General features: G+C 46.4%; 1 protein-coding gene across 1 annotated transcript; it reads right to left on the reverse strand.

Annotated features, from left to right (window-relative positions):
- Positions 1 to 57: 57 nt before the first annotated feature.
- STING1 (stimulator of interferon response cGAMP interactor 1) lies at positions 58 to 13,415 on the reverse strand. The gene is made up of 7 exons (XM_035103543.3): positions 13,269 to 13,415; positions 11,700 to 11,949; positions 8,721 to 8,904; positions 7,992 to 8,100; positions 5,886 to 6,124; positions 4,545 to 4,731; positions 58 to 1,371 (listed from the first exon to the last, which is right to left on the reverse strand). Exons 2-7 carry the CDS (start codon positions 11,942 to 11,944, stop codon positions 1,184 to 1,186), a joined length of 1,152 nt encoding a protein of 383 aa, XP_034959434.3. The 5' UTR covers positions 11,945 to 11,949; positions 13,269 to 13,415; the 3' UTR covers positions 58 to 1,183.
- Positions 13,416 to 26,577: the final 13,162 nt, after the last annotated feature.

Consider the following 26,577-nt stretch of genomic DNA (forward strand, 5'->3'; position numbering starts at 1 on the left):
TCATCACTCATTCCTCAACTGGAAATAGCAGGAAGCCAGGGTAGGCTTTTATTTGTCGTCCCCCCCCCCCAGCTACTAGCTTCTGATTAGCTAGCAAACAGAGAGGAGAGAGGGAACTGTTCTAATGGATACTACCAACAGAAGAAGAGAGCGTTCCCTTCTCTTCTCTATGCTGGTAGTGTTCAGCTAGAAAGGCTCTCACTGTGTTCTACCAGTAGAGAGAAGAGAAGACAGCATTGATCACTGGTACTTTCACAAAGAGCATGGTCCACGTAGAGGCAAAGCCACACAGACTCTCATCCTCTGGATTACTATTTTGGCAACCTTAATGATTCAAAACAAAAATTGGTTGCTAGGAGAGAAACAAACTCTTTGGTTAAACAAACAAACAAACAAAAGCTGAGTATACTTGAAGGAGCGTCTCCACCCCCATCGTTCTGCCCGGACACTGAGGTCCAGCGCCGAGGGCCTTCTGGCGGTTCCCTCGCTACGAGAAGCCAAGTTACAGGGAACCAGGCAGAGGGCCTTCTCGGTAGTGGCACCCACCCTGTGGAATGCCCTCCCACAAGAGGTCAAAGAGAACAACAATTACCAGAACTTTAGAAGGCATCTTAAGGCAGCCCTGTTTAGGGAAGCTTTTAATGTTTGATGGATTTCTGTATTTTAATGTTTTGTTGGAACCCGGCCAGATGGGCGATAAATAATAATAATAATAATAATAATAATAATAATAATAATAATAATAATATCATCTTTTTAGCGCTTTTAGGTATGAAGTCCTCACAGATTTCATGGTATCTTAGAAAAATAGGCCATGATCTTAAGTCAGGGGGAAAGCTGTTTTCTTCTCTCATCACCTTTGTCCATAATGTTTGGAACAACTTTGAAGAAACAGAAGAAGAGGCAGAAGAGAGAAAGGCATCAAAGGAAGCCACAGATTCATTTGAAAGAAAAATCCATAAATGTTTGTCTTATTCCAACACATCTCCATGCCCACAAAGTCTCAGAGGTGGCCCTGCCTCAATTTTTACCAACATCTTCATGCTCTCTAGAAGGGTTTTTAGGTCTTGTTGGGGTCAGTCTGCATGTGTTAAAATTTGGTACTATTAGGTTTCATCTGGAAGCAATCCTGATGATTTCTACAAGAAAGGACATGGAGCTATGAGATGAGGGCCAATATATTTCAGTAGCCATAACTATGCAAAGACATGGGATGATCAGAGCCACTAATCAGGAGCTGAATCCCATTTGATTCAGCATTCTGTGTGCTGCCTTCATGCTTTTCATCCATGGTATACTCCTCTTGGAGCTCCTGCTCCATGTGTCTTAGGATAGTCTTGGACAGAAAGTGCTTGTCATTTTCTTCTGAATCTGGAAAAACAAAACCAGCTGTGACTGCACTGGACTTTTCATAGGAGAATGTGAAGCCCTGCAGCTAACTGCTAGAAGAGCGCTCTCAGTTGCATCAAGACAGTGTTATCTTTTCAAGTCTATCTATCACTACCCTGATTTGATTTGATTTTGCCTCAGAAACTTTAGGTAGCGTATGTGGTAAAGATCTATATATCAACACCACCATCCTGGTGGAGCTGCAGCCCTTGAATTGCCAACCTCACCAACAATCATTCCCAGAAGCTGCCTAGATCTCTAAGGTGGATCTATAGCATGATGATGAAGATCTCACAATATGCTTGCAGGAAGCCTGAGTATAGAACTCGCATGTCAGAAAAGCCTCATTCACTCTGCAGCAGGTGGTCTCAAAATTTTGTCACAGCAAGCAATCCCTAAACTAAAAACACAATGATGTTGACTTCCGTCTATGTGTTTCAAGGGCAATCTTTTCCACTCATTTACAAAGTTAAAAACCAAAATGCTTTAATCGTACATTATATTCATGCTAATTTTTTTTTACTGCCACTGCCTCAATGGAGGATATCCAGCAAGGGGTCTTCCTTTCTAGAAGGATTTTCTGTCTTACCCAAACACTGTACAGTGGTACCTCGGTTTATGAACACAATTGGTTCCGGAAGTCTGTTCATAAACTGAAGCGTTCATAAACTGAAGCGAACTTTCCCATTGAAAGTAATGGAAAGTGGATTAATCCGTTCCAGACGGTCCGCGGAGTAACCGTTCATAAACTGAAGCGAACTTTCCCATTGAAAGTAATGGAAAGTGGATTAATCTGTTCCAGACGGTCCGCGGAGTACTTAAACTGAAGCGTTCATAAACTGAAGCAAACTTTCCCATTGAAAGTAATGGAAAGTGAATTAATCCGTTCCAGATGGGTCCGCAGCGTTCGTAAACCGAAAGTTCGTAAACCAAGGTGTTCATAAACCGAGGTTCCACTGTATAGGTAATAACCTATATCTTATCACATGGTTGAGAAATCCCTTGTGCACTTTTGTTTTGTCATAATATAGGTATGTCTGCCATCCTTCCACTTAGTTTTCGTTGGAAATCACTCGCAGATTCTCCCCATGCAGCTTTGTGCCACTTCAGATTACCTTTCCTTTCTTATCAAATTCTTTTCTTTAATTGTCAAGTCTTTTTCTCAGGTTTCTCTAGTCCCCCCCCCTCCAGTCTCGATCTGTTTCCAGGGGTGCTGCCGCTACTCGAGTCATGACCCGACTTTCTGTCTCTGGGCCCCTTGTGCTCTGTCTCTACCCTCTCCACACCCTTTCCAAAATCTTTGGCTCTGTCAGGGGTTTGGTAGGGAGACCGATCAGCCCTTGGGGGGGGGGCTTTTAGAGGCTCCAGTTTATCTCCAGAGCTTTTGGGGAGATGTGGAGGCCACACTTTACTCCCCTCTCCCTCTGCAGTAGCCCGATCTCACTCAGAGCAAGCGCAATGAGCTGGGATCACTTTGTGTGGTCGGCCGGAAGCCTGAGTTTTTCATATACAGTATGTTATCTCATTTAAAAAAGTTGCCTTGTTCTTATCAAGGGAAATTCCAAAGGCAAAAATGAAATATGCCAGAATATAAAAAGGTAAAGGGACCCCTGACCATTAGGTCCAGTCGTGACCAACTCTGGAATTGCGGCGCTCATCTCGCATTATTGGCCGAGGGAGCCGGCGTACAGCTTCCAGGTCATGTGGCCAGCATGACAAAGCCGATTCTGGCAAACCAGAGCAGCACACGGAAATGCTGTTTACCTTTCCGCTGTAGCGGTTCCTATTTATCTACTTGCATTTTTGACGTGCTTTCGAACTGCTAGGTTAGCAGGAGCTGGGACCGAGCAACGGGAGCTCAGTCGCAGGGATTCGAACCGCCAACCTTCTGATCAGCAAGCCCTAGGCTCAGTGGTTTAACCCACCTGGGTCCCATGCCAGAATATACAGCTGAATATTTTTAAAAAACCTTTCATCAAATACAGTAGATACAGTCAAGGGGGGGGGAGGTAAAGGTAAAAGACCCCTGGGCGGTTAAGTCCAGTCAAAGGTGACGATGGGGTTGTGGCACTCATCTCGCTTTTGAGGCCAAGGGAGCCGGCGTTTGTCCACAGACAGCTTTCCGGGCCATGTGGCCAGCATGACTAAACCACTTCTGGCACAACGGAACACCGTGACAGAAGCCAGAGCGCATGGAAACACCGTTTACCTCCCTGCTATAGCAGTACCTATGTATCTACTTGGACTTTTTGGTGTGCTTTCGAACTGCTAGGTTGGTAGGAGCTGGGACAGAGCAATGGGAGCTCACCCTGTTGCGGGAATTCGAACTGCCAACCTTCCAACCAGCAAGCCCATGAGGCTCAGTGGTTTAGACCACAATGCCACCCGCTCCCTAGATTCATGGAAAGCAGTAGCATTGAGTAGTGATTTCAGCACTGTTTATGACTCATTAACTGCTCAAAGCGAATGTACATTTATTTGCAAAAAGTATTCATGTATCTCAGTAAAGCACAAGCTTGTATGAAAATGTATCTATGTGGCACACAAAATCTTAATTTAAAACCAAAACCACATAACAAATGCCACTCCAATACCAAAGGTAAAAACTATACATTCTCTTTTCAGAAAGTGGGCTTTCTCACTCAATAATCAAATGTTTGATTACAAAAATGTTCTGCAGAATTCAGCTGAGAAAACAAAGGTGAATCCGTTCTGAGTGCAAGCCACCCCCGCATATCTTCCTTATTAGGTGAGGCAAGATAGAGGGAACTCAACTGACTACAGGTACCCAGGACAAAGATCCTTATGACCAAACATTAATTAGATTAAGATGCTTTCCAATGTGCTAGATCTTTATGTGCATTTGTATTCCTATAGCCTTGCTGCTGCACATTAAGATCTCTGGATCTAGGCAGAAATCCAGCCTGAGATGAGAAGAGAATAATAAATCTATGACTTTCTAAAACCACAGACAGAAAACAGAAGAACAGAGAGGAAGCTCTTTCTGAGTTCCCAAAGCACACTGACAGGTCTTTTCTGCTGTAGAAAGAAAGGCTCTACCTGCCGCAGGATCCCTTCATAGAACAAAGTTTGTAGCCTCCTCCTTGCCCCCACCACTCCAAAACAAATAGCCAGACTGTCATCCCATTTCTTACCATCATATACAATGAGCCGGCAGCAGTCAGAACAATATTTAGATCTCTGTAAGATTTCTTCCAGTGCTCTGCAGAAAAGCTTGACTTGTTCCAAACGGTCTTGACGGCTGAAGGCAGCACTTTCATCTTGGGACATGGCAAAGAGGGACCGCAGAGGGGTGGCATACTCCAGAACACAAAAATGTTCCTAGAGGAATGGGGAGAAATACAATCCCAGTGTTATCAGGGTGGCATTTAGACTATTGCTTGAGGAATGGCTGGTTGCTTTCACATCAGCACTAACATTTTCAGAAGTCGAAACAAAAAATAAATAAAAAAATCCTTCCAGTAGCACCTTAGAGACCAACTAAGTTTGTCATAGGTATGAGCTTTTGTGTGCATGCACACTTCTTCATCTGAGCCGATGACAAACTTAGTTGGTCTCTAAGGTGCTACTGGAAGGAATTTTTCTTGTTTTTTGTTTTGACTACGTCAGACCAACACGGCTACCTACCTGTAACAATTTTCAGAAGTGTTACTTCATAATCTGTAAAAGGTAAAGGGGCCCCTGACCATCAGGTCCAGTCGTGCCCGACTCTGGGGTTGCGGCGCTCATCTCGCTCTATAGGCCGAGGGAGCCGGCATTTGTCCGCAGACAGCTTCCGGGTCATGTGGCCAGCATGACAAAGCTGCTTCTGGCGAACCAGAGCAGCGCACAGAAACGCCGTTTACCTTCCCGCCGGAGCGGTCCCTATTTATCTACTTGCACTTTGATGTGCTTTCGAACTGCTAGGTGGGCAGGAGCTGGGAACGAGCAATGGGAGCTCACCCCGTTGCAGGGATTCGAACCGCCGACCTTCTGATCAGCAAGCCCTAGGCTCTGTGGTTTAACCCACAGCGCCACCTGGGTCCCTAATCTGTACCAGAACCTAAAAACCTGCATAGGAGGTGAAGATGCCCTAGTCAACCTTCCCTGGAAGATAACTATAGGGAGTGTGATCATGTCAATTCCCCTAGACTTCTCTGTAGTTTTTGATACTAGCAACTATGCTTTGCTTCTGAACTGATTAGTGGGCTTGAGAGTGAAGATTCTGTTTGGGGAATCCTACTCCTATCTGACTTGATGTCTCCAGAAGGTGGTGCTGGAGGTCGACAGTGTTGTCTGGAGAGAATTATTCTGAGGGGTTCCTGAAAAGTTTCATCTTGTCTCCCATGATATTTATAATCTGCATATAACTAATGGCAGAAGTTGTTGAGTTTCAGGCAAACTTCCTTTTTAAAATATGATGTCTGGAACTGAGAAATTGTAATAAATTCAACAGCTGTTGTCACTCTAAGACATTTTTTATTACAGAAGCATACCTCTTTGTTTTCACCCAATATCCCATAGACACTATTTTTGTAGCTTCTTTTTTTAATGCCAGCAATATCCACGTTCATTTCTGGGAGATTCTTTATGAAATGAATATGACTGTCAACCTTCTGCAGGTCATCGCACACATCACAGCTCAGGGGAATCAAGATGTGCAATTTCCAAGTCTTCTTGTAATTCAGCAAATGGGTATTGCTTTGGTTGAACTCTCTAATCCGATCTTTGAGGCCTTCAAAACAAAACCGCATTAAGGAAAGACAGTTGGGGTGGAGACAGTAACATTACATTAGTTCTTTAAGAAGCTCATCACTTTCTCTATAGCCAGGGATGGGAATCTGCAGAGCACCTGTACATATGGAATGGAATTCTGTACTGTTTGTCACATTCTCCCACTTATGGCTACAAACCCCAAAATGGGAGAATCTGACAAATGGTACAGAATTCCTACACTGATGTAAATGGGAAAACACAAATACTGTATGCAGAAGTTCCTTGCACGAGTTCTATCTGCCTAAGCATATGCAGTGGTACCTCAGGTTACAGACACTTCAGGTTACAGACTCCGCTAACCCAGAAATAGTACCTCGGGTTAAGAACTTTGCTTCAGGATGAGAACAGAAATTGTGCTCCGGCGGCACAGCGGAAGCAGGAGGCCCCATTAGCTAAAGTGGTGCTTCAGGTTAAGAACAGTTTCAGGTTAAGAACGGACCTCCAGAATGAATTAAGTTCTTAACCAGAGGTACAACTATACTCGTGACAAGTGGTTTTTTTCCTTTTAAAAAAAAATGTTTACGGGTACTCTGATTTCCCTACTCATATTGAAATACTGCCCCTCAATGTGACCTAACTTAGATTCACAAAATGTTTAGGGGTATGTGTACCCCCAGAAAAAAAGCACTGCTCAAGACACTGCAGTCTACAGAAAACAGGCATTTTCTGCTGTTGCCTCTGTGCTGTGGAGCCCCCTACCCTCTGCCCTATGCGAAACAACCACCACCAGTTGTTTGTCTTGGGAAAGCTTCCCTTCACCCATAAGATTGCACCATGTTTTATGTGTTTGGAGTCCTCTGAATTTCTGTTTATAAATAAATAAATAAATAAATAAATAAATAAATAAATAAATCATGTGTATTGCACTGATTACAGTGGCGCTGTGGGTTAAACCACAGAGTCTAGAGCTTGCCGATCAGAAGGGTCGGCGGTTTGAATCCCCACAACGGGGTGAGCTCCCGTTGCTCGGTCCCAGCTCCTGCCAACCTAGCAGTTCAAAAGCATGTCAAAGTGCAAGTAGATAAATAGGTACCGCTCCGGTGGGAAGGTAAACGGCATTTCCATGCGCTGCTCTGGTTCGCCAGAAGTGGCTTTATCATGCTAGTCACATGACCTGGAAGCTGTACGCCGGCTCCCTTGGCCAATAACGTGAGATGAGCGCCGCAACCCCAGAGTCGGTCACGACTGGACCTGATGGTCAGGGGTCCCTTTACCTTTACCTTAACCCTGATTATCTGCAAAAGGCTTCAGTGCCAATGGCATGAAGCTTCTGCGCTCCGTATGACTACATGCCCTTTCTTCCGAAACATATATCACTTTCCCAAAAGACAATGATGCACACCATTTACCCATATCTGTCCTCATATTCCATTCTTCTTTGTGTACAAGAGGGGAGCCCCAGCTGATGAAGTAATTTGATCCCAGTGACAAAGCACCACAGTAACTGCTGAGTGGATTTTATTCTACTGAACCTTTTTGGCATTTTTTCTATTTTTATTGCTCTTCCATCGGATCAGAACAGGACATTGTATGGAGATTTGGAAATATAATGACTGCTACCTTAGACTTAAATAATATGCACAATAAAACTCTGAAAGACAAGACGGAGTGGAGCGTCTTTACTCAAGAGTAGCCGCAAACACCTCTGACAGTAACTAACTGCTTCTGTGGTGGGAATCCACCACAATACCAAAATAAAAAATTCATGCTATAACTTACTAGTGTATACATGTTGAATCTGAATTTCTTTGGTACAGAATTCTGGATATTATAATTCATTTTATATCCCTGGCTAATGGATAAGACCACTCACAATGGATACTTACCAGGCAAAATGAGTTTTAAATACCCAACGTAATATGACCAGGCAAGTCCTTGTGCTACATTGCAGTTGTTTCTTTCATACATTTCAGAAACCTCGGCAGCTGATGGATGCTGCAGATGGAAAGGAAAAAGCTGTGATCATATGTTACCATGTGCAAAGCACAGCTCTCATCCCACCTCAATTAACTTTGTTATAAAGCTCAGGGGAAAGCAGAACCTAGATCTGGGACAGCAACTTACTGCACAAGAATCATACAAATACATGTTAAAAAGCCACTTCCCAACACTCTGCCACTCTAGTCACATGAGTATTCAGTTGTAGAATGGACTCATATTTAGATGGACCACCTTTAAGGTTCGGAGGGCCTTGCAAAGATTGATAGGTTAAACAGGCACCCCCAAACTTCGGCCCTCCAGATGTTTTGGACTTCAATTCCCACCGTCCCTTACCACTGGTCCTGTTAGTTAGGGATCATGGGAGTTGTAGGCCAAAATATCTGGAGGGCCGCAGTTTGGGGATGCCTGGGTTAAGACTTGCACCTAGGACAGGGCCCACATATTATAGGGTTCCTGAAAAGTGTAACTTGATTCATTTACAGTATTTAGATACATTTAATACAGCTCTTCCACAAAGCTCAAAGCAATTTACATGAAACAGCAAGGAATCAACTATTAAATTGCTATTGGTGGCAAATGAATTAAAAGATTGCTTAATGACCCATGATTGCTACCTGGAGGTCAAAGACAAAGTTTAAAAGTTGGCAGAAGCACACAATGATCAGGTTCCGACACACTGGAAGGCCAGTTTCTTTGAGGAGATGCAGGTAGGCTACTCCACACAGCAGGAGAAATAGGAAAGAGCGTTTGCGTAGCTCTAGGCAAGCATTTAGGGCCCTTAAGTAGCTCCCATGATACCTACAGGAAAGAAATGGATGAGATGATATAATGTGACAGAACAACACAAAGTACCCTCCTCTCTGAGACCACTGTGTTTTGCGGGGATGAGCCAAACATCCTATTACAACCTCCTTTGACCCCAAGTATCTCAGTATTCTGTGTGCTTACTCTCCACACATCTGAAAAGGTCTACAAATCCTTGCAAACAGCAGGCAGGCATGTTGTCACTGGTGAGTGTCACTGACACTCTAGTGTCAGAGTGTGGGGAACCTAATGTCATGGACCAGAAAACCAGTGCTCATCCATGGAGATGTAGACCTAGAGGGCAGCACTGAAGTGAAAAAAATGTGGCTTCAGGGGTGAAAGCGATGATCTGTCAGAGCTGCGCTTGAGTGATGAAAATGGTCTCTTCCTTGGAACTCTGTTCCAACCCAGTTTTATCACTCCAGGTATTGGTGCATATATAGAAGAGAGCGAGAGAGAGAGCAGAATTATTGGATGCCAAGTTTGGGATAAGTATTATCTGGTGAGAGAACCCCAGCAGAGATTTAAAGTCACAAAAGATGCAAAAAGTAAAGTGTGGAAATATAGGCTATTAGACTTTTTAAAATATGTGCCCTTCCAAGTGAGTTCCAAAATGTCCCCTTTAAAGTTCCTTAAAAAGTTTCCCTCTTTCCTCAGCATAGGAAAAGACCACACATTTGGTAAGTTAAAAAAATGGCTTACTTACAAACTCTTCAAAGGCCAGGTTCATGGGCTTCAAAGAAAACTTGGCTTAGTTGCAAAGTGGTGAAAGTCGGGGGGGGGGGGGAGGTTTCAAATGGAAAATGGGGGGGACGTCGTTCCAGCACCTTTTAAAATTAATTATTTTTCCCCTTCTGCTTACCCAGTAAAGGAAGTCCCCTGACTGATTGATCCACCGAATCACCATTGGAGTCCCTTTCCTGTGGTTCTGTGAAGGAAATCCCACCCACTCTTCCTTCCTGCCCAGTGCTCCTTTTGCCCGAGATTGAAATGGCTGCCTGGTGCCTGAGTGAACTGCTGCAGCTGGCATCGCTGCACGGGTCAGCTGCCTGGCACTGTGGGTGCAGCAGGGGAAATGTCTCCTCGCTGCCTTCCAACACTTCCTCTCTGCCCTGTGCCTGCCCTGCCCGATTTACTCTTGCAAGGCTTCCTCCTCTCCTGCATCTGCTGCAGTTGGACAGAGCCAGAGCGAGGGAGGGAGGGATGGAGCAGCCGTAGCAAGCAGCTCAGGCACCTGGGGAAGGCATGGGGCAGGGTGCACTGCTGGAACTGTCCCTCCCAGCACCCTCCACCTGGAGGGCTGCTGAGCAGGACGCACTGTGCTTGGCTGGCTCAGCGCTGTTCACAAAAGCAGCGCAGGGGTCAGGGCCTGAACCGCCATGTTCCTGCAGGGCACCTTGCAGTTGGCGGCTGAGAAGGCGGCGGCGGGCAGATGTCAGCCCCATGCTGCCTTCTCAGGTGCCCGAGCCACCGCATCACTCCCAGGAGAGATCCGAGGCTTGGGTGTGCTGCCGGTGGGGTAGTTGCATCCCTTCCAGCCACCCTCTGGCAGCTGGAGGCTGAGAAATGCAGCTGCCCAGTGCGCTGGGAGTTGAGCCCTGGGCCATGCTGGTTTGGGGCTGAGCTTCTCATGTAGACTGGGAGGTGAACAATAGGCTTAGTAACCTATATCCTCCCAAGTTATGGGAAGTGGACATAGCTAAGCCTGGCAAGAAAGCTTACTCTATGGCTGTTATGTACTGAGCTGAATCATAGAACAATAGGATCCAGAATCAGCAGTCTGATTGGTCCGCAGGAGCCACCCAATCCAACTCCAGGTGGAAGTGAATCTGCAACCTGATTGGCCTGCAGGAGCAGCCAATCAGGCCACTGGCAGAAATGAATCCGCAACCTGATTGGCCTGTAGGAGCAGCCAATCAGGCTGCTGGCAGAAGTCAATCCACAAACTGATTGGCCCACAGGTGTAGCCCTGAAGTAGCCAATCACACAAACCCCATTGTGTAAATAATGTATATAAGCAGATGGTTTTGGGAAAAGGGCATTCTTCTCTTCTTCTCCTTGATGACTACGAGCTGAATAAAGAGCATGAAATTCACTCTCGACTCCGAGTATATTTCAATGGCCTTAACCCCTTCATTAAGCATGTTGGTTATATGAGGCTGGTAATCCCACACCTTAGTCTGCTAGGTATCCAAGTTCTCCTGGGTCTGATGTGGTTCAAACTACCAGAGAGAAAATATTTTAGAAGGATTCACCTTAGGAGTACCATCAGTGCAATGAGAACTTCCACTTGCACAACTGGGCTCTCCCCTCCTCCCCTGGGCCGCCTGGTGCCTCTAAAATCAGGTGGACCCCCAAACAAGCACACAAGGGGAGGGGAGGAGGAATCTGGTAAGCTGCAACGCTTGTGCTGAAGAGATTTTCACTACAGCGTGGCGCTGAATTCCATCCAGAGCTTTTAGCACTAAACTTCCCGGACATTAACATGGGGAGCGAGGCCAAATTCAGCATCCTAAAACTAATAACAATATATATCTCACTACCCATCCTCTTTTTATATTCAGCTTCCCCCTGCCTTTCTTCCTTCTCAGATCTTTGCTGCTACCAAGCAAGGACCAAGCCTCGTTGGGTGAGTGTTCACCTCAAGGCTTATCATCCCTCCATTTCTCTTTTCTGGTCCTACTACTGCCAATCAGCTGGCTTTTGGTGTGCTTGAACGACCACTGTCATCACCGCGCCATCCTGCAAACATCCATCAGTATGTCCCATTATTTCAGCAGCTTTATCACCTGGATGTCACATGACGCAGCTCTTCTGCGAAGTTGCAGGCCCCCTGACACAGTGCTCCAACCTGCAGGGCTGTGAAATGGATGACAATGTGATGGAAGACAAGGTCTAGGCTTTGCTCCGTGAGGCACAGGAAACATACACACAGGGCAAGGAAGAGGTAGCTCACATGCCGAGCTCGATTTCCCCGAGGTCTGGGGATAAGAGAGGGAGATATGTTGCTAGGTTGTTCCTCCTTATAAGGCATCACACCTGCAACACATACAAAAGCACAAATTAGCCGCCTTATCAAGTGGGTGCTCAGCAGACAGCTCCCATCTCTAGCTCCTCAAAGTGAGATAACCAAGTAAATGTAAATCCTCAGGCAATAGCTTAGAGCAGAGGTTCTCAACCAGTGTGCCAGGGCACCCTGTGGTCCTTGAATGATGGTCAGGGGTGCCATAGGCAACACTGGCCTTGTCCCTCTTTCCTTCCCTCCCTTCTCTGGTGCCCTCTCACTTCTCCTCCTCCCAAAGACTTGCACGACAGTTTGTTGCAGCAGCTGCCCTGGCTTAAAGCTCAGCAGCTGAATGGTGCCTCCGGGGCTGGCCAGGGGTTGCTTCCCAGGCCCTGTGGGGCAGTGTGAGGAGGCACCTCTCTTTGGGACTCTGAGGTTGCGGTGCTCATCTCGCGTTATTGGCCGAGGGAACCGGCGTACAGCTTCCAGGTCATGTGGCCAGCATGACAAAGCCGCTTCTGGTGAACCAGAGCAGCGCACGGAAACACCGTTTACCTTCCCGCTGTAGCGGTACCTATTTATCTACTTGCACTTCGAGGTGCTTTCGAACTGCTAGGTTGGCAGGAGCAGGGACCGAACAACGGGAGCTCACCCCGTCGCGGGGATTCGAACCGCCGACCTTATGATCGGCAAGCCCTAGGCTCAGTGGTTTAACCCACAGCGGCACCCGCGTCCCTAAGCATCTGGATAGGCTGGTCTAAACAGGAATGTTTTTAGCATAATAATAATAATAATAATAATAATAATAATAATAATAATAATAATAATGGCTTGCCTCCTTCACTGCTATTTCATTCACACAACAGACTTTCACTTTCACTTTCACACTGGAACCTTCCTCTCCTCCGCAGCCCCAACCTCAAAATCTGCTCTAGGTGGTTGGGGGACCCTCCAGAGCAGGTTTTGGGAACACAGATGATGAGGAAAAGAAGCGGAAGTCTTGCAGCACAAGCAGAAATCCTGCAGCATCTAGTACAACTGAATAATATTGGTGGCATTGGCCTTTCTCCAAACCCAGCCACTCCTAAATCGATCCCCTCACAAATAACTCGTCCAGATTGCCATTTCAGCAGCAAGTTAACCGGCAGCCTCCCTGCAAGCAGATCTCCTTGAAAGGCTGGGCTCCATCAGCCCATGCTTCTAGACTGGAACCCTTCCAAACAACCAGATGCCTGGAAGCAGGAGAAATGTTCAGCTCATTTTGCAGCCCAGAACCAACACTGGCAAATAATCAGTAGCCATTCTACCCTGCCCAGAAGAGGTGGATGGGGGAACTCCATTCAGCAACACTCACCTGTCTGTTGAAGCAGTGTTGCGAGGAAGGTCTCGCTTCCTGATGTTTTCAGCCTGCTTCTGTTCTGTGGCTGTGGGTGGTTCCTGGGCAGCGGTTTTTTTTTATTACAAAATTGCAGCTTAGGCAATTTGAAGCAGAAAAGATCTCTGATTCGTCAGCTGAGAAACGTACGAATCAGTAAGACACAAAAATGAGGAAGGGTGGTGGTTTTTTTTGTAATGAATAATTTGTAACTGAAAAGGATGGTTTCGACAATAATGAAAGTAAAACTAGGAAACGGAACCTGTCCAATTCCAGCGCCTCATCATAAGAACTCCATAAATCAAGAGGATTAGCTAACTCCGTTGTGCTCCCTCACCACTCTTTAAAAAGACTACAGTGGTACCTCGAGTTAAGAACTTAATTCATTCTGGAGGTCTGTTCTTAACCTGAAACTGTTCTTAACCTGAGGTACCACTTTAGCTAATAGGGCCTCCCGCTCCTGCTGCACGATTTCTGTTCTCATCCTGAAGCAAAGTTCTTAACCCAAGGGACTATTTTTGCGTTAGCGGAGTCTGTAACCTGAAGCGTCTGTAACACGAAGTACCACTGTAGATGCACTAGCTAGGGAACAAAGATTTCCCCATAGGGAGCTGTACAACACAGCAAGGCCTGTTCAATACACCCTACACCAGGGGACAGCAACCTTTTTCAGCTGTGGGCCGGTCCACTGTCCCTCAGAACATGTGGTGGGCCGAACTATATATTTTTTGGGGGGGGGATATGACCAAATTCCTATGCCCCACAAATAACCTAGAGGTGCATTTTAAATAAAAGCACACATTCTGCTCTTATAAAAACACCAGGCAGGCCCCACAAATAACCCAGAGATGCATTTTAAATAAAAGGACACATTCTACTCATGCAAAAACACGCTGATTCCCGGACCATCTGCGGGCCTTAGTTTGTACCCCTGCCCTACACTGTGCTTGCTTGCTTATTTATTTAATTTTTCAATATAACCATTCAAATCAGTTTTCCACTTTTACATTAATCAAACATTTACTCTGAATTTATCTTAGTGCTGCTAGCGTTTTCAGCTGTATGTTGTTGTTTAGTCGTTTAGTTGTGTCCGACTCTTCGTGACCCCATGGACCAGAGCACACCAGGCACTCCTGTCTTGCACTGCTTCCCGCAGTTTGGTCAAACTCATGTTCATAGCTTCGAGAACACTGTCCAACCATCTCGTCCTCTGTCGTCCCCTTCTCCTAGTGCCCTCAATCTTTCCCAACATCTGGATCTTTTCCAAGGATTCTTCTCTTCTCATGAGGTGGCCAAAGTATTGGAGCCTCAGCTTCACGATCTGTCCTTCCAGGGAGCACTCAGGGCTGATTTCCTTCAGAATGGATAGGTTTGATCTTCTTGCAGTCCATGGGACTCTCAAGAGTCTCCTCCAGCACCATAATTCAAAACCATCAATTCTTTGGCGATCAGCCTTCTTCATGGTCCAGCTCTCACTTCCATACATCACTACTGGGAAAACCATAGCTTTAACTATACGGACCTTTGTAGGCAAGGTGATGTCTCTGCTTTTTAAGATGCTGTCTAGGTTTGTCATTGCTTTTCTCCCAAGAAGCAGGCGTCTTTTAATTTCGTGACTGCTGTCACGATCTGCAGTGATCAAGGAGCCCAAGAAAGTAAAATCTCTCACTGCCTCCATTTCTTCCCCTTCTATTTGCCAGGAGGTGATGGGACCAGTGGCCATGATCTTGGTTTTTTTTGATGTTGAGCTTCAGACCATAAGAAATGTTTTCTACTCTTCTTTAAATATATGTTCTTCTTGCTCCCATATTCTATGTATTAAACCCGCAAGTTCTGCATATTCTGTTAACTTAAGTTGTCAATCCTCTTTTGCTGGGAGGATTGCATACTGTATTTATGTATGCAACAACTGCGGCCCGTGTTTTGTTAGCCCCAAAATGGAAACAGAGCAAGATCCCAACACCCTGTGCTCTTTTAGACCTGCAGGAGTGTGGGGAAGCGCAGCTGGAGCCCAACCACCTGGAAGGCCAGTCTGCCATCTTGGAGTGCCTAGAATTGTAAAGCAAGGTTCCCTTGGGAAAATACTTTGTTGTCAATGGAGTCATAAGTTACATTCTACTGTACCATGAGTTCTCCAGTATACGTAGTGCAGAAACCAACCACTATTGGCTATTGAGCAGCAAAGTCAGTCCTCCGGGAATATGCAGGTAACCTTGGAAGGGACAGCACATGGAAGAATCCTGACCAAGCCTATGAAGACTTGGATGATGGGCTTGAGGGCACCCCGAGTAAGTTTGCAAATGACACCAAATTGGGAGGGGTGTCTAATACCCCAGAGGACAGGATCACACTTCAAAATGACCTTAACAGATTAGACAACTGGGCCAAAGCAAACAAGATGAATTTTAACAGGGAGAAATGTAAAGTACTACACTTGGGCAACAAAAATGAAAGGCACAAATACAGGATGGGTGACACCTGGCTCGAGAGCAGTACATGTGAAAAGGATCTAGGAGTCTTGGTAGACCACAAACTTGACATGAGTCAACAGTGTGATGCAGCAGCTAAAAAAGCCAATGCAATTCTGGGCTGCATCAATAGGAGTATAGCATCTAGATCAAGGGAAGTAATAGTACCACTGTATTCTGCTCTGGTCAGACCTCACCTGGAATACTGTGTCCAGTTCTGGGCACCGCAGTTCAAGAAGGATACTGACAAGCTGGAACGTGTCCAGAAGAGGGCAACCAAAATGGTCAAAGGCCTGGAAACGATGCCTTATGAGGAACGGCTTAGGGAGCTGAGTATGTTTAGCCTGGAGAAGAGAAGGTTAAGGGGTGATATGATAGCCATGTTCAAATATATAAAAGGATGTCATATAGAGGAGGGAGAAAGGTTGTTTTCTGCTGCTCCAGAGAAGCGGACACGGAACAATGGATTCAAACTACAAGAAAGAAGATTCCACCTAAACATTAGGAAGAACTTCCTGACAGTAAGAGCTGTTCGTTAGTGGAATTTGCTACCAAGGAGTGTGGTGGAGTCTCCTTCTTTGGAGGTCTTTAAGCAGAGGCTTGACAGGCATATGTCAAGAATGCTTTGATGGTGTTTCCTGCTCGGCAGGGGGTTGGACTGGATGGTCCTTGTGGTCTCTTCCAACTCTATGATTCTATGACTAGTTCATAGCTATTTTTTTAAATGTTTATTCAATTGATAGGCCAACTTTAAAGTAGTAAAAAAGAAATTCTGAGGCAGGTATATGTTGCCTAGGTTACATGTACACTATGCATGTAAAGCACATTGAAAGCAGAGTATTTCCCCAAAGAAGTTGTTTGTTAAAGGTGCTGAAAATTGTAGCTTTGTGAGGGCGAAACTATAGTTCATAGGATTTGAGGCGAATATCGTGCTTTCATTGTACAGTGTGTACTCAAGTCTAGTCTCCTCTCCTTCCCAGCTTCTGGAGAAGTTAACCCAACCTTCATGGCAAGGGATCCCAGGGTGCGTTACAATAACTCAATTTGAAAATAATGTCCATCGGTACAATAATTTTAAAATAACATCTGTCAGCACAATAATATAAGAACCTATAAAGGCACAATGCCGGCCCTAAGGCAAGGCTGGGTGGCGCAATGCGCCAGGCTGCCAGGCCACCAGGGGGCGCCACGCTGCAGCTCCTCCAGACAACCCGGCCGCCCTCCCGCTCACCCTGCTCCTTGCCTCCCTCCCTGGTGTTCTGGCCGTGGGACCAGAGAGGAGGGACTTTGGCTGGATCCTAAGTAAGCTTGTTCAGCTCAGGAATGTAGCCCGGCAGCCTGGCATAGAACACTACCTTATTTTAAAGGGTTGCTTCCCCTCTGCTGGGCTTAGACAGAGCAGCTGCCCCACTGCTGATCAGGGTTTGGATTGGGTGTAACTTTACACCAGCTTAATTTACATGGGCTTGGGCTTGGTTTATGGCCAACCTCTTGGACATAGGATTGTTCCCTGTGTGTGGTATTCTTGACTGGTGTGACAATATACAGTAATTGAATAAAGTATTTGGTACTGCTCAGCCTCATTCTTCTGCAGTAATAAGTCTCACCTTACAGAGTTTTTGCAAAGCTTACAAGAAGAGAATGTACATAGTGTGTTTTGAACACATTTTGCAAGTTTACCCTTGCTTTTCTTCTTTCCGTGATAAAACCCATTACTAATTTCTGTAGATGCTGTATGGATTGAGCAACTAACAAAACGTAGAGAACCAAAACAGGGCTTTAGAACATAATCTCACTTTTTGCACAGAAGCAACATGCTGACCAAGGCACATGCTGACGAGGAAAGATTCGGTTCCTTAAAATGGTTTAGATCAAACTTAATCTGTTCATTCATGTAAAGTTGCATTAGGGCTGCTGCTGAATTAGTGCAGGTTCCATTCTTGGGCAATGTCAAGGGTAGCACTCCCAAGATTCTGAGCCCCCACAAACCTCCAAAGTCTTTCTCCTGTCACCAACAGTCACTATCAGTATTGTTGCCTGCCATCCCAATCTCTGAGCAGTGTGAAATGCTGAAGGTTCCCGGCACTTACCCACGGTTCGTGTTTCCTTTTGGAATGAGGCACAATTGAGACTCTCGTGTCTTTATGATATATGGTTTATTTACAATATATACATCCTAACGCTATGATGGAGGCATCCACTACATTAAGACCCCAAGAGGGGCTGCTCTTCCCATAGCCACAGTCATGGGTGTAGCCAGGATTTATCGTGGGGGGGGGGCAATTTTTGGGAGGGCATACTGTGATGCAATTGGTCAGTTAGTTAAGTATTTTTTATTTATTTACTTGATTTAGAGGGGGCAGTTGTCCCGCTGTCCCCTGGCCAGGCCCATGGTCACACCCTTGGATTCAAACAAAAATAAAGCCCCCCCCCCGGCTTCTGCTTGCTTCTTCCAGTTTCTAGCTTACCCACCCACCCACCCCTCAACTCTGGCCTTTTGTCTTTTTAACTACCAGTGGGCTGAGGAAGGGGTCCCATCCCTTTGCCATCCCACTCAAATCCACTTCCTTCGTTCCCCTTAATAGCCCATCATCTCACCTAGGAGCTAGTTTGCCAATTCCAAGAATTAGAAGGGGGCACAGGCATTCAGACTAACCACACTACCCAAAAACAAACACTACCTTTCTTTTAGGAACCCAGGTGGCGCTGTGGGCTAAACCACTGAGCCTAGGGCTTGCTGATCAGAAGGTCAGCGGTTCAAATCCCTGTGACGGGGTGAGCTCCCGTTGCTTGGTCCCAGCTCCTGCCAACCTAGCAGTTCGAAAGCACGTCAAAAATGCAAGTAGATAAATAGGAACCGCTACAGCGGGAAGGTAAACGGCGTTTCCGTGTGCTGCTCTGGTTCGCCAGAAGCGGCTTTGTCATGCTGGCCACATGACCCCGAAGCTGTACGCCGGCTCCCTCGCCCAATAATGCGAGATGAGCGTGCAACCCCAGAGTCGGTCACGACTGGACCTAATGGTCAGGGGTCCCTTTACCTTTCTTTTAACTGAGTGGCTCCTCGATGCTTCTGCCCATCTCATCTGATTAGCCAATCAAAATAATCATTAGCAGTAGATCCCACTTCTGCCTCCAGCATCTCTCTTCCATAGAAATGGCTTTGTTGGGGCGGTGGACTATTCTGCTTATTCCCTTTGTGTTCTCTCTGTAAGAACGCAGTTGCAGTGGTACCTCTGGTTACGAACTTAATTTGTTCCGGAGGTCCGTTCTGAAGCTGAAACTGTTATTATCCTGAGATGCGCTTTTGCTACTGGGGCCTCTGGCGTGCAATTTCCATTCGCATCCTGGGGCAAAGTTTGCAACCAGGAGCACCTACATCCGGGTTAGCGGATCTCGTAACCTGAAATGTTCGTAACCAGAGGTACCACTGTATACAAAAAGGGTTAAATGCAGTTCCCCTTGATGTCACAAGTTCCCCAGACTTATATCTTGTTTCGATCCTTCTTCACAGACAGTTGTCTATAACAATTACACCCACACACCCCTATCTTGTCTTGTTATGAGTTGCATGTATTTAAATACTTTAAATAAAGTTCAAAATACCTTAAAGTGTTCATTTGTTCTATCTCTTTATCCTGTCCCTTTCCGGCTCGCAGCTTCAATAATGGCTTTTGTAATTCTACAAATGAAATCGCATACTGTTTAAACTACCACGAGGCTTTCCAAAAGTATAATCATATATTTCCATCAAATGATTGCACATATAAATTACTTACTGACAGAGAATTATGCTCTTTGTGGGGGGTTTCCTGCATTCAGGCAAGCTTCTAGATGAAAACAGCCATGGGTGGTCTCTTACACTTAAATACTTCACAAGCTCAGGGTGATTAACCCCTCACATTCTAAACATTGGTTCTTTACAGAAATTGTGCTAGCTCAAATTCCGTGTTGAGACCTGTAGGCTCCAAAGTTTTAAATTGAAAAATAAAATGAGTTTCTATCTGCATAAGGCATTTCGGAATGTTCTCTTTCCTGTAAGGATATTCTATATATTTATGCAATGCCTTGAATTTAAAGTCTGGCTTCCCTCCAAGCCAAGATAAAGTTTAGAACTTTCTGACAGTAAGAACTGTTCAACTGTGGAATGGACTCCCTCAGGAGATGGTGGTCTCTCCTGCCTTGGAGGTTGGATGACCATCGGTCATGGATGCTTTAGCTGAGATTCCTGCATTGCAGGGGGTGGGACTGGATGATACTCAGGGTCCCAACTCTACAGTTCTGATTCTATAAGGAGGTGGGGGAGGGGTGGGATCCCAGCCACCTAATGTAAACCAATCATCCCACACTAAGCCAATCAGAACTATGTATTCTCCCTGTGGGTGTTCATCTTTCAGAGCCTGCAGAGAGAAATTTCTCCCACAGAACACTCTGTAGAAGGGGCAAGCCAGCCAGCCTTGTAGCAGTAGCATAGGTGCCAACTATGAGGGGCCCAGGGGGCCCCGAGCACCAGTGCCGAATTTATGTATAGGCTAAGTAGGCTGAAGCCTAGGGCCTTAGATGCACTTTCTTCAAGAGATAAGTTTAGGATAAAATCCTTTATTAGATGCACTTGAAGTCAATTTAAAAAGAAGTACTGGACTGTGTACAGTGATGTTTCACAATTGTTTTCCATTCTTGCTATTCTGATAGCATCTAAGCAAGAAATTCAGCAAGGTGTTCAACTGTTGATGGAAGCATACCCAGAAGAACTTTGCACTTTCACCTGTACATGAGACAAAGCCATAGGCTTATAGCAGCGTTTCTCAACCACTGTTCTGCGGCACACTACTGTGCCGCGAGACGGTGGCTGCTGTGCCGCAACGTGAGGCAATGAGAAGAGCGATTTGCGGCCGCCAATAGGCAGCGCTGACCCGCCGGAAAGGAAGCCGGCCGGGTCAGTCTGGAGGGCGCGAGGGCGCGAAGGGTGTTCCTCCGTCATCTCCTCGCGCTCGCTCCCTGAGCGAGGCAGCGCTTCATGGCCGAGGCCGCCTCCTCGCGCTCTCCCCGCGCGCTCAATGGAGAAGGCAGCGGCGCAGGGCGGCGGGGACTCTGGAGCAGCAGCAGCCCCGTCCAGCGGCGGCAGTAACAGCAGCAGCAGCAGCCGCCCCACCTCGGCGGGCTCCTCGCCGTCCTCCTCCGCCAGCCGGGGAGGGCTCTCGGGCCGCCAAGGAGCAGCGGCGGCGGCAGCTACACCAGCGGGGAGGCCGGAGGGAGGCGGCGGTGGCGGCAGCAGCAGCAGCAGCCCCAGCTCAGCCACGGCCAGCCCAGGAGGGAGCGGGGGGCTGGCGGCAGGCAGGACGGAGGCGGTGCTTGAGCGCTCTCTCAGCAAGTACACCAACCTCATCCTCCCTATTCCTCAGTCCCCCACCCATTCCCAACCCCCAGGATTTGCCCCGTCTTTTAATGGTGGTGTGCCGCGTGATTTTTTTGACGGAACAAGTGTGCCGTGGCCCAAAAAAGGTTGAGAAACACTGGCTTATAGCACAGCACTCTCTGTCTCATACAGACCTTTATCAAATTATATACAAGGAAAAAAATCAGGTGGCCTTTCCTAATGTGGAAGCAATCTTGCGGCTATTTCTTAGCTTTATGGTCACTAACTGCTTGGGAGAGAGGAGTTTTTCAAGACTCAAAAGAATTAAAAATGAATTAAGGGCCACAATCTCTCAAGAGAGGTTGTCCGCACTTAGCATTCTGTACAGTACATTGAAAATGACAAACAAATTTTGATGAAGTTTTCTGATGTCCTTTAGAGGAGAAATTGTGAATTGCAAAATTTAAAATACCCATCGTCATCCTTGGCTTCACTCAATTTTGTTTGTAACTCTCTTCCATTTTCTTCTAGTCGTGAGGGTGGGGACTTGGGAGGGGCCTCACAAGTGGCGTAGTCTAGGGCCTCTCTTCATCTAAATCCGGCCCTGCCATGCACCCACAAATTTTAAAGGAAGGAGTCGGGCTCCACCAAGGTTCCACTCTGCAGCGTGCACACGCCCTGGGTCATGCGTGTTTCATGTTGGCACGCCCCCACAACGTGCATGTGTGATGTCAGCACGCCACAGACAAGCCAAGGTGGCATGCCTGAGCAGTAGGAATATTTTTATTTATTTGTGTGAGAGGTGTCACCATCCTTTCTTCATTTCCACGAGGGCACAGTCATTTAGGGTATCTATAAATGTTTCCTCTGTCATAACAGACACATTCTTTTATGCACCCTAAGCCTTTCGAATTTTTTAAAGTATGATTTTGAATTTTTCTTGATTTTCTTGTTTTTGTAAGCCACTTTGAGGCTTTATACAATGGAGTGGTGTGTAAATTTTTTTGAAATAAATAAATGAAAGCAAAACCCAATCCATGTGAAGGTAATGAAAAGTGTGCATTAGTACAATCCTTCCTTGATTCCATTCTCCAACTCAGGGTCAACATGGACATTTTGGCCAGGGGGACAATAGGACAACTGCAATATTACTGTCACTACCCACAGTGATTCTGGGGAGAAGTCTGACCCTTCGGGCATTTATAGCATCTTGGACACTGTGGTTCTCCCAACCCCAGAGCCAATCTGGGAGGTGTGGGGGATGGAGAGGGGGGAGAGTCAGATTATGTTAGCTGGACTTGTGGCACTGGCTCCCACTAGCCTATTTGATTCTAGCTCATTATCCTCTTGCCATATAGAGCGACTGCTCCTTCCTGTCATGAGGGAGCCGGTACACAGCTCACGGAGTTAACTGCTGAGTAAAGCCAGACACACAGAGAGAGCTACTTTTCAGTCTACCAGGCTTTCAGGTGACATGGTGTCACCTGTCTGCTGTGCCGTTTCTAACATCTGACTCTTCTCTCTGTTCAGGACTAGGGCATCTGCTGGCTTGTTCCTGTTCCTCACCCTCCATTATTTCCCAGCTCTTTTCTTCCTCTTCTAGGGTGTGTTCCGTCTCAAACCATCACAATCCTGGATCCATGCTATCTCCATTTGCCTCCTACCCAGAAGCCTCCTAGGATGGAGGTCTCCACGACTCCTCATCATCTGGCCAGTCCCTGACAATGCCCTTCCTATAGAGCAGGGATGAGAACCGGTGGTCCTCCAGTTGTTTGACTCCAACTTCCACCAGCTTCAGGAAGAATAGCCAATGATCAGGGAAGATGGGAATTGGAATCAGTGGAGCCCCAGGTTTATATAGAGCTTATATCCAAAAATGGTGCTCCCCACCAGGTGTTGGTTATGTCCACAATACTACAGTACTCTTTTTCTTAAAAAACAAGCACACCTGCTCACCCAGCTTGGCACAGTCTTCTGGGATTAACACTTAAAAACTTATAAAATAGATTATGTCTCTCCAAAGGTCTCTGATGCATTCTTTTTCCTTATGGCCGTTTGGCCTGCTTGACTATCATGTCCTCCTACACTTTCATTGCCTACTCCTTTGGTGTAGGCTTTCTTTCAACAGCTGAGGCAAATCTAGCCAACTGTTAAAATTTTAAAGATACTGAAGGATAACACTTAGCCCCCTTTCAGCTATTGCTGCCTTTCTTGATGGTGATATATAAGCTGAAAATGAAAAAAAAGCAGAACAACCTTTTATTAGTTTATACTGCCATCTCATGAATTTTGAGAAAATGTGTATATAATTCCAAAGTAAATTAAATTAAAATGGCAGCAGCTGGCTGCATCTGCCACTGTGGGCACAACACTTTGCTTCCTAGGGCAGATAGCAGCGCCCCAATGTCCACTCATTTTTCCACGTAGGCAGTCAGGTGCCTTGACCCTGAAAGGCCATGATGGGCAGATGAGAGAAGAACAGTACAACCACCCAGGACACATCTAGTAAAGATATGTGTAGTCTATCAACACATTAGACAGCCCGTGACACCTGGAGCTCTGACCTGCCAACCTATGCGGTACCTGCCGACCACAGGGACATTTTGCCTTCCCTCCACAAATGTCCACCTTAAGAGAGTATTATTTATTATTAATTTCTACCATGGAATTAAATCCATGATGGCTTACAGAAATGTTAATCCTTTAGGAATCCTGAATTTTGGCCACTGCAAACCACTCCTTCTAATATTATCACTGTCAAGCGTTCAGTGCTGTACAGTGGAGGATGGGACAGCTGGGTTTAGCCCAGACTGTCTGGAGCGGCTGCCCAACTTACCCAGGCTAGAACCAGAAGAACTCTAGCTTCACAAACTTGCAAAGCAGGGAATTAATGATTGTAAACCTGTATTAGGGATTCTAGGAATACCCAGCCTTGCAGCCAGTCACTAAAGTAGGATGTCATAATAAGGTATTCTTGGATGTGACATTTTATGCTGCCATACCACTGGTTGGCTTCATACAGTGATGAAAGCACCTCTACATATATTCTTTCATCATGAAATATTCTATTATTAATTCTATTATTATTTATATACAGTGGTACCTCGGTTTATGAACCTAATCCATTCCAGAAGTCGGTTCTTAAACTTAAACTGAGGCACGCTTTCCCTAATGAGGCCTCCCGCCGCCCTTCCACCGTTCAGATTCCATTCTTAGACCGAGGTAAAGTTTTCAAACCAGGACACTATTTCTGGTTTTGCGGAGTTTGTAAACCAAATCGTTCTTAAATCGGACTGTTCTTAAACCGAGTTACCACTGTACAACCCTTTATCAAAAGATCTTTATGGAGCATAATAATAAGAACATAAAACAAAGCATAGTAATAGACAGCAAAATAATAAAAATAATCATAACAACAGTCCCCCTACCATTAGCCCAAAATGCTCACCATAAAAAGATAAATTTTTGTAGGAGGTAAAATATTGACATGGTAGGATCCACATTGCTATGTAAGCAGCAGTTGAATCAATGTTGATTCTCTCAGCAACAGGTACATCTTCAACTACTCAAGAACTTGAAATGACCTGGGATATTAGAAGACCCAACCCTCCCATCAAGATGTGCCAGATAATTTTTCCATCTGTGTACCAGTCTCAAGTCCTTTGTGTATAGGTCAATGATTACTAAGCCTGGTTGAGAGCCAATTTGTATCTGCTTTAGATGCCAGCTTTGCATCAAGGATGATCTATATGTTATAGTATACTAATAAAGTACTCTTAGAGCACCTCTGAAAGATTCTGACATTCCAAGATTGAGCATCTGTTGCTTGTGTCCACCATCTACCAGATCTACCTGTGTTGCTTCTAACTGAACATACAATGAAAACATAAAATGAGTCATGCAGGATTAGTCCAAAAGCTTATCTAGCTCAGCATCCTTATGGTCTTTATGGATGCTGAGCTAGATAAGCTTTTGGACTAATCCTGCATGACTCATTTTATGTTTTCATTGTATGGACCATAAAGAAGGCTGATCGCCGAAGAATTGATGCTTTTGAATTATGGTGCTGGTGGAGACTCTTGAGAGTCCCATGGACTGCAAGATCAAACCTATCCATTCTTAAGGAAATCAGCCCTGAGTGCTCACTGGAAGGACAGATCGTGAAGCTGAGGCTCCAATACTTTGGCCACCTCATGAGAAGAGAAGAATCCTTGGAAAAGACCCTGATGTTGGGAAAGATTGAGGGCACTAGGAGAAGGGGACGACAGAGGACGAGATGGTTGGACAGTGTTCTCGAAGCTACGAACATGAGTTTGACCAAACTGCGGGAGGCAGTGCAAGACAGGAGTGCCTGGCGTGCTATGGTCCATGGGGTCACGAAGAGTCGGACACGACTAAACAACAACAGCTCAGCATCCTATTTTCTACAGTGGCCAACAGTGGGGCTATTGTGTTCATATGACAAAAACAACTGCTGTTCAACTTCAGAGGCATATCACCTCTGATCATTCTAGTTACAGGTAGGTTGCCGTGTTGGTCTGCCGCCGAAACAAAATAAAATAGAAAACTTCCTTCCAGTAGCACCTTAGAGACCAACAAAGTTTGTCATTTCGTGTGCATGCACACTTCTTCAGATATTTCGTGCATGCACATAGCTCATTCTACAATTGTGTGTAGTTAATCCGGTTCACTGTCCGCCCCGCTCCTTTTATTTTTAAACAAAGGTTTTCCCTAAGACTAAGTGATTTATTTAAGGTAGGTAGGGTCGGGGTCCCACAAGCGTCACCAAACCGAGAGAGGAAGGACGTTCCAGGCGGCGGCACCGGAAGCTCTTCCCCCTCCTCCTCCACGTCCTTCCGGCCGTCCACTTCCGGCAACCTCTTCCGACAAGTCTCTTCTCGCGATGGCAGCGTGAAACTTCGCCTGTTGAGCACCTCACAAGGGAGGAAAATCCGGCTGCCGACCCGCTCCTTATCTCTCCTCCCCCACCCCTCCCAACTGCCTGCTTCCGCCGCCTCCTCCCGTCCTGCCTGTAACGCCGTTTCCCGCCGTCACCGCTTGCCCACCTCCTAGCCCTCCCGAGTAAAAAGGGCGCATGCGCCGCTCGGCCCTGCACAGCGGAGGAATCCCGTTGACCTCCGACGCTGCAGGCGTCATAAAAGAACTTCGTGCGGGGTGATGCGGCCGGGGCAGCCGCTTGCCTGAAGGGGCGGGAGTCAGGGCGCGCACGCGCGCGCGGGGTGGGGGAAGGCCGCCTCCGCCGCCTTCGCGAGGGGAGCGGGCGAACAGCGCCGCTGAGAGGACCGACAAGGCAGGCAGGGCTGGGAGGAAGGAACACGGGGTGAAAAGAGCCTCCGGCCTTCGACGGGGCCAGGACACGCCCCTCCTCGCGCGCCCCTGCCTTGCCCGCTTCCGCCGAACCGCCCTCCGCGCTTCTTCCGCGGCCGAAAAGTAGTTCCCCTCCTTC

Source organism: Zootoca vivipara, chromosome 8 (genome assembly GCF_965207765.1).
Source record: "Zootoca vivipara chromosome 8, rZooViv2.hap1.1, whole genome shotgun sequence".
Classification (NCBI taxonomy): domain Eukaryota; kingdom Metazoa; phylum Chordata; class Lepidosauria; order Squamata; family Lacertidae; genus Zootoca; species Zootoca vivipara.

Bases quoted from the DNA above. Each gene is read 5' to 3' on its own strand.
- STING1 (XM_035103543.3), bottom strand. From the start codon at position 11,944: ATGCCTTATAAGGAGGAACAACCTAGCAACATATCTCCCTCTCTTATC. The intron at 6,125-7,991 runs GTAAGTATCCAT...TTTGTTTTGAAG, and splicing joins TTTAAAACTCATTTTGCCTG to GCCTCAAAGATCGGATTAGA. The intron at 1,372-4,544 runs GTAAGAAATGGG...TTGTTTTTCCAG, and splicing joins CCGGCTCATTGTATATGATG to ATTCAGAAGAAAATGACAAG.